The sequence below is a fragment of the Condylostylus longicornis genome, unplaced genomic scaffold (genome assembly GCF_029603195.1).
Source record: "Condylostylus longicornis isolate FDR11 unplaced genomic scaffold, ASM2960319v2 ptg000001l, whole genome shotgun sequence".
Classification (NCBI taxonomy): Eukaryota; Metazoa; Arthropoda; class Insecta; order Diptera; family Dolichopodidae; genus Condylostylus; species Condylostylus longicornis.
Window position 1 is genome coordinate 2,742,447 of NW_026577970.1, and position 13,648 is coordinate 2,756,094.

The 13,648-nt window shown below is 24.4% G+C and overlaps 1 protein-coding gene across 5 annotated transcripts in view; it reads right to left on the bottom strand.

Moving 5' to 3' along the window:
• LOC129619308 (protein PF3D7_1417600-like) overlaps positions 1 to 13,648 on the bottom strand; it is a 102,720-nt gene that overhangs the window by 20,409 nt on the left and 68,663 nt on the right. For all 5 annotated transcript variants that reach the window (XR_008697854.1, XM_055534543.1, XM_055534510.1 and 2 more), the window contains exon 5: positions 4,195 to 4,365. Coding sequence is in view for 4 of the 5 variants with exons in the window: in XM_055534543.1 (XP_055390518.1) it covers positions 4,195 to 4,365 (171 nt within the window). In the remaining variant the exon portion in view is untranslated. The remainder of the gene's footprint in view (positions 1 to 4,194; positions 4,366 to 13,648) is intronic.

Consider the following 13,648-nt stretch of genomic DNA (forward strand, 5'->3'; position numbering starts at 1 on the left):
TCATATGGTAGTTGGCACCTGAACTTTTATTGAAAATCATAAATGTTCCTTGAACTTTTCATTTTACAAAATTAATAAAAAGTATTTATAGTAAATTATTGTTTTTTCATTACTGATATCAAATATAGTAAAATTATACCTAATTAAATGACATAAACTAAACATAAACATAATTAATTTAATTAATTAAATTATTTTATTAGCATCAACTACCTAATTAAAAAAAAATATTATAATAACATGATTATAGACATACAAGCTCTGTTTTTTTTTATATTGAAAAAAGAATGACGGAAGAGCATTTCCTTGAAAATATTTTTTAATTTTTCTTTGTTTTTTAATGTTTTAATTGACATTTTTTGATATAATACATAATATGTACAACAAACTTTGACAAATATAAATATTTGAATACGAATAGTAGTTAAATACATTAGTTAAATAATGTATTATGATATCTGCATATTTATTCAAATTAAAGAAAAGAAAAATTGGAATACTGAACTATGTAGTATAGACCAATTAATAATACGGAAAACAGTGTATTGGCTGGTTTAGCGAAAATTGCACAAGATTACACAAGATTATGGAAATGTCTTTTAAACACTTTCGTCAAATTTTAACAACACTAGCAAAACCCTTAGTGGGCATACCTAGAAACATGTATTTTTGGCTCTTAGAGGAGATTCACTTTATGCCACCCGATTTCCCTTGAAAGTTCGTGAATTATCTTCGGTAGCAAACAGAACTTAATAATTAAATTTCTAGAAATAATGTTAATTAGTAAAAATGTAAAATCGAAACCTAATTGAAGTTTGGTTTTCGAGACCAGATATTCTCAAAAAATGTACACGTTCATTGTTTAACATACTAAATTTAAGTATTAGTTTCAAGCAAATTGGTTGATTATTTCTCTTTATATGCACAAAAATGTAAATTTGGCAAAATGTTACACGGTTTCTCATATATTTGGACGAAACTTCTGTTCAATTTATTTTAAATTTCAATTTAACCAAGCTAATATTTTTTGAAAAACGGTTACCAAATGTATAAAATCGGTTTAGTTTCCGAAGACTAATATATTGCAAAAGTTGATTAATTCGTGACATACATAGCCAAAGTAAACTCATATGTTTGTATTTCCATTAAAATTAGTTTATTTGAATTTGAGATACATGCGTGTAAAAACAAACCGAAAGACTACAGATCGACATCTCTCTAAAAATAGTTTATTTTATAAACTCCCATTGTATGCAATGCGGCCGGTAAAAAGAATGATCATATACGAGCGTAATAAATTTCTAAATCTTAAACCCTCAACTTTTTCCATTTTATTTTTATACACAAAATCATCATTAATATGTTATTTAACGGCCTTTTGTATCCCTAAATAAATATATACTTATGTTTGTACATATGCCTATGTATATCGAACGTGTCCACTTAAATAAATTTCAATTTATAATTCAAAAATAATATCGAATTTCCGGATTAATTGAAGACATAACATAGAATAAATAGTGAAAAGTAAATGAATACAATGAATATTTTACGTACATATGTATATGTATATAAGTATGTAAGTATTATAAAAATATGTACATACATACCTTTATGTATAACATATAGAATGATATATACATATGTAAAGAAAATTAATTGTTATATTTTATTCCACAACAAAATATTATGACATCTATAAAATAAAAAAATATTTTTTAATTTATAAATTCGATACTTTCCCAAGTATATTCTTTTTTTGGTTTTTTGTTTTGGAAAAATTTTAATTAAGTCAATAATACCTTACTTTTAGAGGTTAATATTGAAATAATAATTAAATTGAAATTTGAACAAAATAGGTAAAAAAATTAATTTGGATCAAACCAATGGTTTGTAATGTAGCCCTTTTCCTTGCAATAAGTGAAGAAAAAATACAACTTTTAAAATGTACATACTACATTATTAAAATTACTTTCATTCACATATTATGTACGAATGTTTTGCACAAATTGCATACCTTTTGAATGAGCAATATATGCAATCTTATAAAACAACTATCAAATAAAACGAAAAAAATATAAAAGCGTTAATATAATGATCGAATTTAAGAGCTAATTGCGTGAGTTAAGAAAAATAATTATATATAGGTAAAAAAATTTTTCTACAGAAATAAGTTTCAAATAAAGACCTATATGTACATATGAATTCCAATAAAATAACATTGGAATAATTATAAAACCTGCCAAAAATGCAATATAACTGGGTACTTTTACATATATTGTACGTATATTGAATATTACAAACATTACGGCAACACTAATAAAAAGATACCTTGAGACATGAAACATAAGTAAAGTATGGAACAAAATCATATCCTTTTAACCATCTTTCAAAAAATAAACTGGAAAAATGTGCCTATTAGTTTCGCTCTGTCCAACTTTATACTTAGATTTTTATAAAAGCGAAAAGCTAACGGAAAATGCCATATCATCCAAAGATATACATAATTACTTATTTTAACTCACCTACTTAACCGTCGAATTCGACTATTATGTTAAGGCTTATATTATATATCTATATACAATAATTTAACATATTTGAGTATAGGAATGAAAGTACATAATTTAAATAATGTTTATTACTTTTAAAACCAGTGTTTTTACTTGTTTAAGCGAAAAGTGCTACTTTGCAAACCAATGGTTGGATTCTATTTCATTAAATAAAAATATCAGTTAGTATTCACAATTTTTATATGAGATTGTATACAAAAAAAAATTATAATTTGCAAAGAAAATATTTTATCTAACTTATATTTTAGCTAACATTAACAATAATTAATTTAAAATTGTCAGAATTAAAAATAAAGTTAAGCAATTTATTGAGCAAAAAAATCATTGTTTTGCAATATGTATTTATGTAATTTAGTTTGAATTGTTCATTTTATTTTATTTGTACATAAGTCTGTCAGTTCAAAACAAACTTCTACACAAAATTAAAAGTAGAAATCTCAAATCAGCTCGTAGTGCAAACATTATTTATCTTTAGAACAAAATTTGAACCGTTTCACTCTTTTTTCGCTTTCTAAGTAAAAAAAATAAAATTTTAGAAATATTACTAAGTCCAAATCAAAAACAAAACCATTTGTTCAATAATTGAATAAACTTAGAAGTCGATTAGCATTTTATTTTACTCTGGAGCAGCATTTTTTTATACCTTCCTCCCTCTATCGAATCGAGTTGGCATGGCTTCTTAATTTTCTAATAATATTAAAAAATCTAAGCACCATATTTATATTCTTACAAATAGTTATGCTTAACTTATTGCACTCTAACTAAATTAAATATTAATTCAATTTAACCTTTTTGCTAGTATAAATTTTATGAAAATTATCAGATTTAGATTTCTCTAAAATATACGTAAAATTATAAATTTAATGGTAATAAGAAAATTTTTTTAGTCAACTAAATCCATATACATATATTTATTACTATTATTCGGTATTGCTGAATTAACTAGGGATCAGGGACGCTCAGTTTTTAAGGCAACTCCCTTTATGTCAAGAAATTTTTTTTTTCAAAACTGAAAAAAAAACTTATGAGAATTCTCCAAAAATACTGCTGCTTTTATATATGTACCTCTATTGTGCATTTTTTTCTAACCCAAACTCGAATAGTGGATAAAATTTTGTGAACAAAATCTTTGGTATCGTTACAACATTTTATTTAGAAAAAAATTTTTCTAAATTTACCATAAAAATTTATAATTCGCTTCTAAAAAACAATTCAAATACGACAGTAAGAACCCCAGAAAAAATAACTTTTTAGGAATATTTTAGGATTTTAAGCAATAATGTTTTTGCTTTTTTCCTTGTTATGTTAAACAATATTTTTCAATTTGTGTACAAAAATACTATCAATATCAATTTCAGTTCTTATCGAAAAATCATCAAGTTATAGTTGAAATAATTGATTTTATCTGATGTTTTTTTTGAGGGTCGCAATGACTTGTAAAACAATTACATAGTCGGAAGATATCAAAGACATTATTTTAATCGAATAAAATCTTAGACACAACATGCTTTCGTATGGCCTTTTTTTCCGCAAATAATAATTGTATTGTAATAACTAAATTTTTAGTGGGGTTCTTAAGTAAATTATTAATCTATTCTTAAATATAAATTAAGTATGTACTTACACTTCCATCTCTTGAACGAAAACGTAAACTCGATTTTCCATCAATAATAATATTTGCATTTTCAAATTCAACGTTACACGGTGATGGTGGACCCATTGTCCATGAATCATCTGGATCAGTTGAAGTTTCTAATGATAAATCACCAAGTAATACGAAACCGGATTCATTTGGCTGTAATAAGAAAAAAAAAAATAATAATAATGAAAAAAAATAATTATTAAACAAAAAAATTTATACATTATAACTATAAAAATATAAAAAAAGAGAATTATGTAATCAAATTTTAAAATAGACACAATTTTTTAGAAGAGTAATAAATGTAATTAAAATTTTAATTGAATACACTGAATATTTTGAAGTTTCCAATATGGTTATCTATTAGCGATTGAAATTCTCCAAAAACTAATTCTCGAAGTGGTAATGGTTGATAATCATTACTATATCAACACTTAAACAAAATAAAACATATTTTTCCCAGTACATGACTTGTAATTTCATTTTAGACCAGGAAACTCGAATTTTCCTATATAAGTACTGCAATTTTCATTCTGCTTATATTTTTATTAACTTTCATATAAGCTATTAACTTATATGTACACATACATAAGAGTAAATTATTATGCTTATACTTATTAGCATGTTATGATCTTGCATATGTAGTAAAAACTATAAGAAAATTTATAAAATTTAATTTTAAGGAAAGTGAAATTTCGTACGTGTACAAAATCAAAGTATTTCCATAAGTATAAATTTTGCATTTTCAGTGTTATATCAATTCCAATAATTTCTATAATTGATTATAATTATAGACCGCATTGCATACAATAAGAGAGCTTATGTGATGGCAACAAATTTTGCATGTCGAGTTTTCTGTGGTATCGTACTTTTCCATTGTAGCGAAGAGTAAATAAACTTTCTTTAGCAACGAGTCCGACTGTCGGTCTGTGTGTGCACGCGTGTACATATCTCAAGTTCGCAATTTTTTAAAAGAACCGATTTTGATGAAATTGAACATATTTTATCATATCTACCAAACGAATGTATAGAGATTCTTGAAATTTAATATTTGAGCTTTGGTTGTTACCAGAAGTTACCGACGAACTTTTCGTTTAATTCGGACGTCACAAAGTGAAACTCTACTAAGAGCCAAATTCATATTTTTTAGGTATGTTAACTAAAAGCTTATTAGCGTCCTTAAAATTGTAAACAAGTGTTTAAAATGCATTTTCATGATATTCTGGAATACTTTTGCTAATTTAGACAATATGTCGAAAGACGTTTATCGAAAATCTTTATAGATTATAACTTTCTACAGCAAAATCGTTTTCATTTATAATATTCTTAATAATGTTGACTTAACGATAATTTCGAGAAGAACTGCCTATCAAAAATTCTTTTCTCTACGATGAATTTCTCACATTTTATTTTTTAGTATATATTAAACCATCATTTTGTCTAAACCTGTGGTTACATATTTGTATTAAAAACAAAAAAGTATTTGGGAAATTTTAGATTTTAAGCGAAATGATTCAAAGCGAGGTTCATTAACTAATTCTTGTACAAGACAAAGTTTAACTCTTGAATTTTAAGTTATTTATAAGAAAGGAAATGACTTTATCGAAACTAAAATGATGAAATGGTGTTAAAAATTTTATCGAGATAACTTATCGACGTACTGCAAAGGATTAGTTTTTTAGTGATTTTTATTCGGCACTAGAAGCTCTATTAAATAAATTTAATTTAGTAAATTTTCTAATTATAATTATTATTTAAAATATTTATGTAAGTAAATTTCAAAACTTTTCCACTATTTATATATATTTACTTTGTGGCATGATTTTTTCCATCCCAAAAATTTTCAACCGAGTTTTATTATTTTTAACTGTTTTTTAGATTTTCAGAATAATTATCTACAGTACAAACCATTAATGCATAAGCCATCAATGGGCTAAATTGGGATTTTAATGCGTTAAAAACGCGAAACTCTTATGCAAAATATGATAGATAAAAATTGCACGTTTTATTTAAGAAATATAAAGTAGTGTTACTAATATCACAAGCTTAGTATAACATAATATGTCATACTTACTATAATATCTAACACATACACATGTATATTCAGTGTATACTTAATTCAATAATGTTTGTTTTTATACAAACTGAACATATACATATGTGAATGTGTGTATATATGCATATGGTATGATATAGTGAAAACGAGTAGTATTTGCACATAACAAATGAATAATAAAATGATAAAGGCAATTTAATTAAGTACTTTATGAGGATTTACTAATGTAAAAATGAAAAAAATTAATTAACTAAGTGCTTGTTATATTTGTATGTATATCTTAAATGAAATTTTTAAATAAATATTTAATTATAATTCTAATGCGATATGAGTACAGCTCAAATATTATATATAAAAATGTACATACATATATACACTTGTGCACTTTATATAGAATTCATAAAGATTAATGTAACAAACACATTCGCATAAAAAAATTTTCATCGTCTACCGTTTATACAATAAAAGAACTAATTTTTCTTTTTTATCATATATCACAATCACTTAAATAGGTAGATATTTGACGCCGACTGTTTTCGACGGAGGATATTACGGAAGACTAACACTGACCTACTTATGAAAAGAAGGTGTCGAATGTCATTATTGTGCCATATAGCTGAGAAATACTTTATAGGTGGCAACGATCATGGAACTGAATTGACAGATTTATTTTTCAAAATTAACAAATTTTGATAAATTTTAAAAAATTATAATTGAATTTGATTGATTGGAAAACTTGAATTACTAAATGATTGAATAATTTTGATTTCAAATAACTTTTAAGTATTGTCTACAATATCCAGTAGTTCAGTGACAAAAAATACCCAACTCTTACGAGTATTTATGAAACATAATAATTTTGATATTTTCGTTATTTTATTCTAGATTAGTACAACACGGAACAAAATAATATTATTTAAACAAAATGAGAAATATTTAATATGCTGGTGAAAATTTGACCTTGTTTTTCCCTTTTTCCACTGTAAGTTTAACCTTTTCTGGGTTATTTTTTGTTTTATTACTTCCATTTATTTGTATATGCATGCTTTGTGTAATTCGTGAAATAAAATTGTTATCAAGAAGTTTACTTTCTATATGTATATGATCACGAATTTTTGATTAAATTAATAAATAAGTATATGATGAGAGTCGTTCAATAACTAGATATATTATTCGAAAACTACATACATACATATGTATGTAGGTATTTAAAGATACGGCTAGCTACATGAAATAATTTTTTATGATTCTTTATCATTTCTCATTATTTCTATATTGGATTATACATAATATATAAATGTCAAATGAGAAGTGTAAAAAACTCTGATGTGATCATCATATGACCGGCCGCATTGTTTTTTCTGGTTGGTGAAAGTGTTGTGTAAGATTATGCAGAGAAATTAAAAAGCCTTTAGTTAAAGTACTTATAGAAAAATAAAAATTCGGCTCCCAGAAGACTTTATTGTAATCGAAATAATTATTATAGGCGAAATCCCTGAAAAATTCATTAGCTAAAATTCGGTGTAATGAAATCGGCTTCTAATGAAAGTGCGGAGTTCATTGTTTTAAGACCCTAAATTTAATATTTTAAAATTTTTAGAAAATTGATTTTTGGTTATTAATACAAAGCAGATTTTCTGAATCTGAAATAGTATTAATGTGCAAATACATTAAATATGAATTGAAATTTTTACGATCGTTTCATATTCACTTTTTTTTGTTTATACGCCTCAATATTATATATGTACATACCTGCTTACACTTTATTTGTAACGATTAATTTGTCACAGAAGCTTCTTTTATGCCATGAAATTTTTGAATGAAAAATTTTTGAAATTATTTTTTTTTTTTAATTTTTGAACTAATGAACTTTTTCTTTCTTCTTGAATAAATTGTTTCTTTTTTTTTCTTTCCACTTTCACTTCCATAAAAGTTTCTTTAATTTTTTTTATGCTACTTTGTGCTTATGCTTTTCCTTTAGCTTTCAATTTTGCGAATTCGGAAATAATAAAATTTATAACAATGACAAATTAAATTTTTAAAAGTGTAATGACAAGATGAAAAAAGCTGTCAAATAATCTTTAAATTATATAAAAACTGCCAACAAACAAAAGAACACAAGAAAAATCAAAGTTCACATCAATCATTCTTCTTTTTTTGTTGTGCTACAAAACTATTTGATACTTACATTCTTTTTATCACATAATACGATTCACACACTAATCACACACACACACACACACACACACCTAAATACATATATAGTACATATATGTACTACATACATGAATTTATATTATACATAATGTGCTACACATACAAAGTTTCTTATAAGAAATTAAAAGCAAACAATGTCCGCATATTATTTGTCGCGTGATCTTTTCCGTTAAAGCGTTATGTTGAAAAAACTTATAAGCGAAATGTATTCTAAATTTGTCGCTCCATTTATAGTTTCTAATAATGCCATATACATATATCTATTAGGCCACCAAGCTGAAATTATTTTCCGAAATTTTGCAATCGTAAAAATTATAAAAACAATTCTAAATGTTTTATATTTTCGAAATAAGCTGATTGAAATATTTTTTTATTTTTTTTGGTGAAATTTTTGAGCAATCCTTTGTTACTCTCACTTGGTATGGTTTAAAAGCGGTTTAGAATATGATATTTTTGCTTTTGATTTTTTTTTCAGCACCCTTCAATTTTTAAGCAAAAAAAGCCTGTCGGCGCTAAAAATTGCAATTTTTTTTTAAGCATGTTTCAAATGGAATTTACGAACCGATTTTTTTGAAATTTAAATTTTAAATTTAAAAAAATATGTAGAATCAGTAGAACTAAAAATATTGATCAATTTCCTTTACACAAATAATGCTTTTGTACATGTGTATCATATATACAGAATTGCTTCTTTAATTTTTATTAATTATAAAGAAATATGTTTCGCCCGGAAAACATTCTCATATAAAATGTTATCAAGATGTAACCATATAATTCGCTTTGCCAAACGAATTTGATTACAGCTATCCCCGACACATCATTGGGATATGATCGACAACTGAAATTTGTGTACTTGTATGCATTTGGTACATGAAAAACTTTTTTAATTTATAAGAAGCTACTTCCGAATTTTCCTTCTTCACTCCATTAAAAATTGTATTTTCTTAAATGGAATGGAATATACATATGTACATTTTACATTTGTTTAAACACTGATATTTTATATTATTCTTTATAATGTCTAGAAATAATATTATGAATAAATAATAAAATTCTTAATAATGTCTAGAATTCATATAAGTAAAAGTAACGCTTTAAAAATTAAAATATTTAAGAGCGTCAAGAACAAAATATGTATATTTGTTTTTATATTGAAGGTTCGATTAAGAGGAGTTTGACTATTTAGTAAAAAATAATAAATTTTATACAACACACAGGTTGTGTGTAATAAACTTTCTTCACATGATTTTTAATTCGAGTAAGTTCGAGTTTTTCCTTTTTTAATTTCTTTTTTAAAGAATTTAATAGCTAATTATTTACATTTTTGTTTTGGGTTCTTCATTTTTGTAGTTCCATCCGTAAAATAGAATATGTATGTATCTGCATTCTAAAGCATCTATTTACGTACGTGTATGTTTGCGTACACATATGTACGCCTTAGTGAGAAAAATTTTTATTTACAAGTTAAAATAAATAAAACTAAATTTGTTAATATACATATAAACACGTATTTTAACTTAAGTTTGAAGTAGAATGAGTTTTGCAAACGAATTAATTTAAAATGTTAAGTATAAAAAGTATTAGAAATTTTTAGGTGTTCTTACTAAGTATCGACATCCTTTGCTTTTACCTTCTTGTGTGCGTAATTAAATTTTCAAAATTTATTAATCAAAGTAAAGTAAGCGTGCGTGCAATAGTCGTTTAGAATTTATAGTGCTTAGTTAGAAAAGTTATTCTATTCTAATTCTAAAAACTTAACTAGTATAATCAAAAGCCTAATTGAATTTTTTCGCTTTTATGTAAATTTCAATTAAAATTTTCAATTTTCAATGCGAACACTATAGAAATGTGTAGAATTCAATATGTACATACACATACATACTTAAAAAAAACATTCGAAAATATGCATATTTATATGTAAAAAATATAATTCCTATGCACGACTCTTTATTAAAAATTTATTACCTAATTTAATATTTAAAAAAAAAAATTATTGTCGACTTTTGCACATGGTTATAATTTCTTTTTTATAATTTAAAGGCCTTGCATATCAAACAGTTTTCTGATAAAATAGCAAAATGCTTGTGTTAAGTAAATGTAAAAATGTTGCTAACAATTTTGTTAATAAGCATTATCAAATTTTCGCAATATAGCGAAACTTGTATGAGTGGCGCAGTTAAATCGTTTTAACTTTTTGGCTTTCAGGAGATTATAAATAATATTATTACATTTGAATATTTTACAAGAGTAGAACGCAAATCGTAACATCAAAAGAAAGTAACGTAATATACATTATGTTATGCGCATACATATGTACATACGCAATATAAATTTAAATATAAATAAAAATAACAAAATAAATATAAATATAAATAACGAGTCACCTACCCAGTCAAAACTCTATGATGCAATGAAACTGGGATATGACTGTCTATGATATCACGCACTAGCCCTATGCTTATTCTAGGAATGTACATACACATACATTATGTACTCCATACAAAAACTTAATTTTTAGAAAATTTATTGTTCCTTAATCGAATCGCTTTAATTTGGAATTCTTAAAGAAAAAAAATTCTATTAAATAAGTTATTTATTCTAAAATTAGAATATAATGATTACGGAAAATTGTATAAAATTACAGAAAAAAAATTTAACACCTGAAATGTACGGTGTGTGACTTTATTTTTCAAAGTTTGTGTGCACTCGCAGCGATAACCATAATTGAATTTTGTTTTTTGTTATTTTTTGTTTCTACTACCATTATAAAAATTTTTTGTTTTCCCAAAACATTAAAAAATAAAGCAAAAACGAATACAAAAACAAAGAAAAGTTATTTTTTAATGAAAATAATGAAAAAAAAAACAAAAAAAAAAAATTTTAGCAATTTTACCAAGGTTACGAGGTCTCAAAATGTATAAAAATTCCATTTCATTTTTTTGCTTTGTTTCAGGTTTTTTATAAGGAGCAAAATACAAAAAAAAACTAAAAAACTTGTTAAAAATAAACAACAAAAGAAAAGAAAAATTATTTAAATATTTTAAAATATATTTCGCTTTTACTGTTACAGTTTCAGTCCTCATATTACAGATAAGTACATACACAATACTAAACTAGAATTGTAATTTTGTTGTTTCCGAAAATATTAAAAAATATTGTAAACTATTTAGGATATTCTTAGTACATTCATTTTTGATAATTTTTCCGATGAAAAGCGGATACTGTAAAAGTGTAAAATTAAATATTTTTTAATTTCCTACTTTTTCCATTTTTAGTTTTCGTATATTATTTTGCTACAATAGATTTCTAAGTTCGATTAAGATTAAAAAAATTGGTATACATATGTAGGTACTTACATACAAAGTTAAATTATGTATAAACTTTTCTATAGTGACTAAATCACTACATATACTTAAATTTTCTCTCAACTATAACCATGTATAAAAATAAATTTATATTACCCTTCTTTCTTTCTTATTCTTCAAATGATTTTTTAACAAATACTAGTGATTAAACACTAATCTGAAAACTGCACAAATCTTGGCTATTATGTTACTCTTAAAAATATTTCACCCTAAAATATGAAAAAAGTTTATTTTTCATACTAGTCATTCTTAAATTCAGCACTTTAATAAAACCGAACTAATAAAGTTGTGGAAATAATTTCTAATGCAAATAAAATAGTTACTATGTATATAGTGTATAATGTGTGGTTACGCGTTAAGTACGAATAACGACATGCATATTTCTATGTTATTGCGTCAATGAGAAATCTACAAAGCAGTAAATTTTTTCTTTTAAATGAGCATAAATTTCAAGTCTCTTTGATGTATAATACGAGTATGTATATCTTCCGAACTTCATGAAGAGTCATGATAATTTCAATTTCATCGTATATAATATAAAAATTTGAAGAACCGTACACTTATGTATCCTAATCTGTGCATTTATAAAAAATTTTTTATTGGTCTATTATTTCTTGATTACATATAACGTACGTTTCTCGAATAAATTGCATATTATTTGAAACATACACAGTACACATACGTATATTATACATAATGTAAAATTAATATTATAAGTTAATAAATTTTAAATTAATTCTAAATTATTTTTATACTTATCGCTTGTAAAGCCGGTTTAATTATTTCTTTGTTTATTTTACTGTTATTTTTCGTATAAAAATAACTTGTATTGCAAATAAAATGAAAAGTTAAACAAAGAACGACAGTCAGAAAAGAAGATTCTCCAAATCTAATATAAATTTATGACTATAATAGGAAATTTATAATAAAAATACAAGCTTATGTTGTGATTTTATGAAAACTTGTCAACATATTGATTTAGATTTTAGAATATAAAAATGTATAAAATATTTTTTGTAGTTTTCTCGTATTATTTTTTTTCTTTTTCCTTTTTTAATATTTTCATGAATAATTCTAACGTTTTTATTAATAAAAATCAATGAAGAATAACAGCTGTTTCCATATTTTATACAGATATTAAAAAAAAAATAGGTTAGAAATAGTTCTTCCGGAATTGTTTTCGATTTCACTTACAGTATAAAAAATATATTGTGAAAATATCAAAGAATGAAATAACCGGAAATATAAAAATATTGAAGTATTTTTTAATAAAGTAAAAATATGAAAATAACTCTAAAGTTGAAAAGGTGAAATTAAGTGAAATAGTAACAATTAAGTACTTACACAAAATTTTTAAAATTTTCAAAATGACGAAAATATGACAGTAAACCCATCAATATTTGCTTCTTCTAAATTTCTAACCCAAATAAAGTATATATACACACATAATGAATTTTTGGCAAAACTCAAAAACAAATGAAAAATATGTATGTATGGATATAATATGTGTCTACACAATTTCTTAAGTATACGATAGTATGATTGCTTTAAGTGTGCAATAAGTTTACAAGCACATTGGTATGCACAACGTTTGAATTTAAAGTGCATTATATCAGATATTGATAATTTCTCATTGACTTTTTGGTGAAAAAATTCTGAAGGAGGAAGTTTAATTATACATGTGTATGTATATGTATGCATTATTACTCCACAATATAAAAAAAAGTATTGTCAAACTACCAAAAATAGCTATACATACATAAAATAAAGTTGGGTCAAACCAATGGTTTGTATTGTAGCA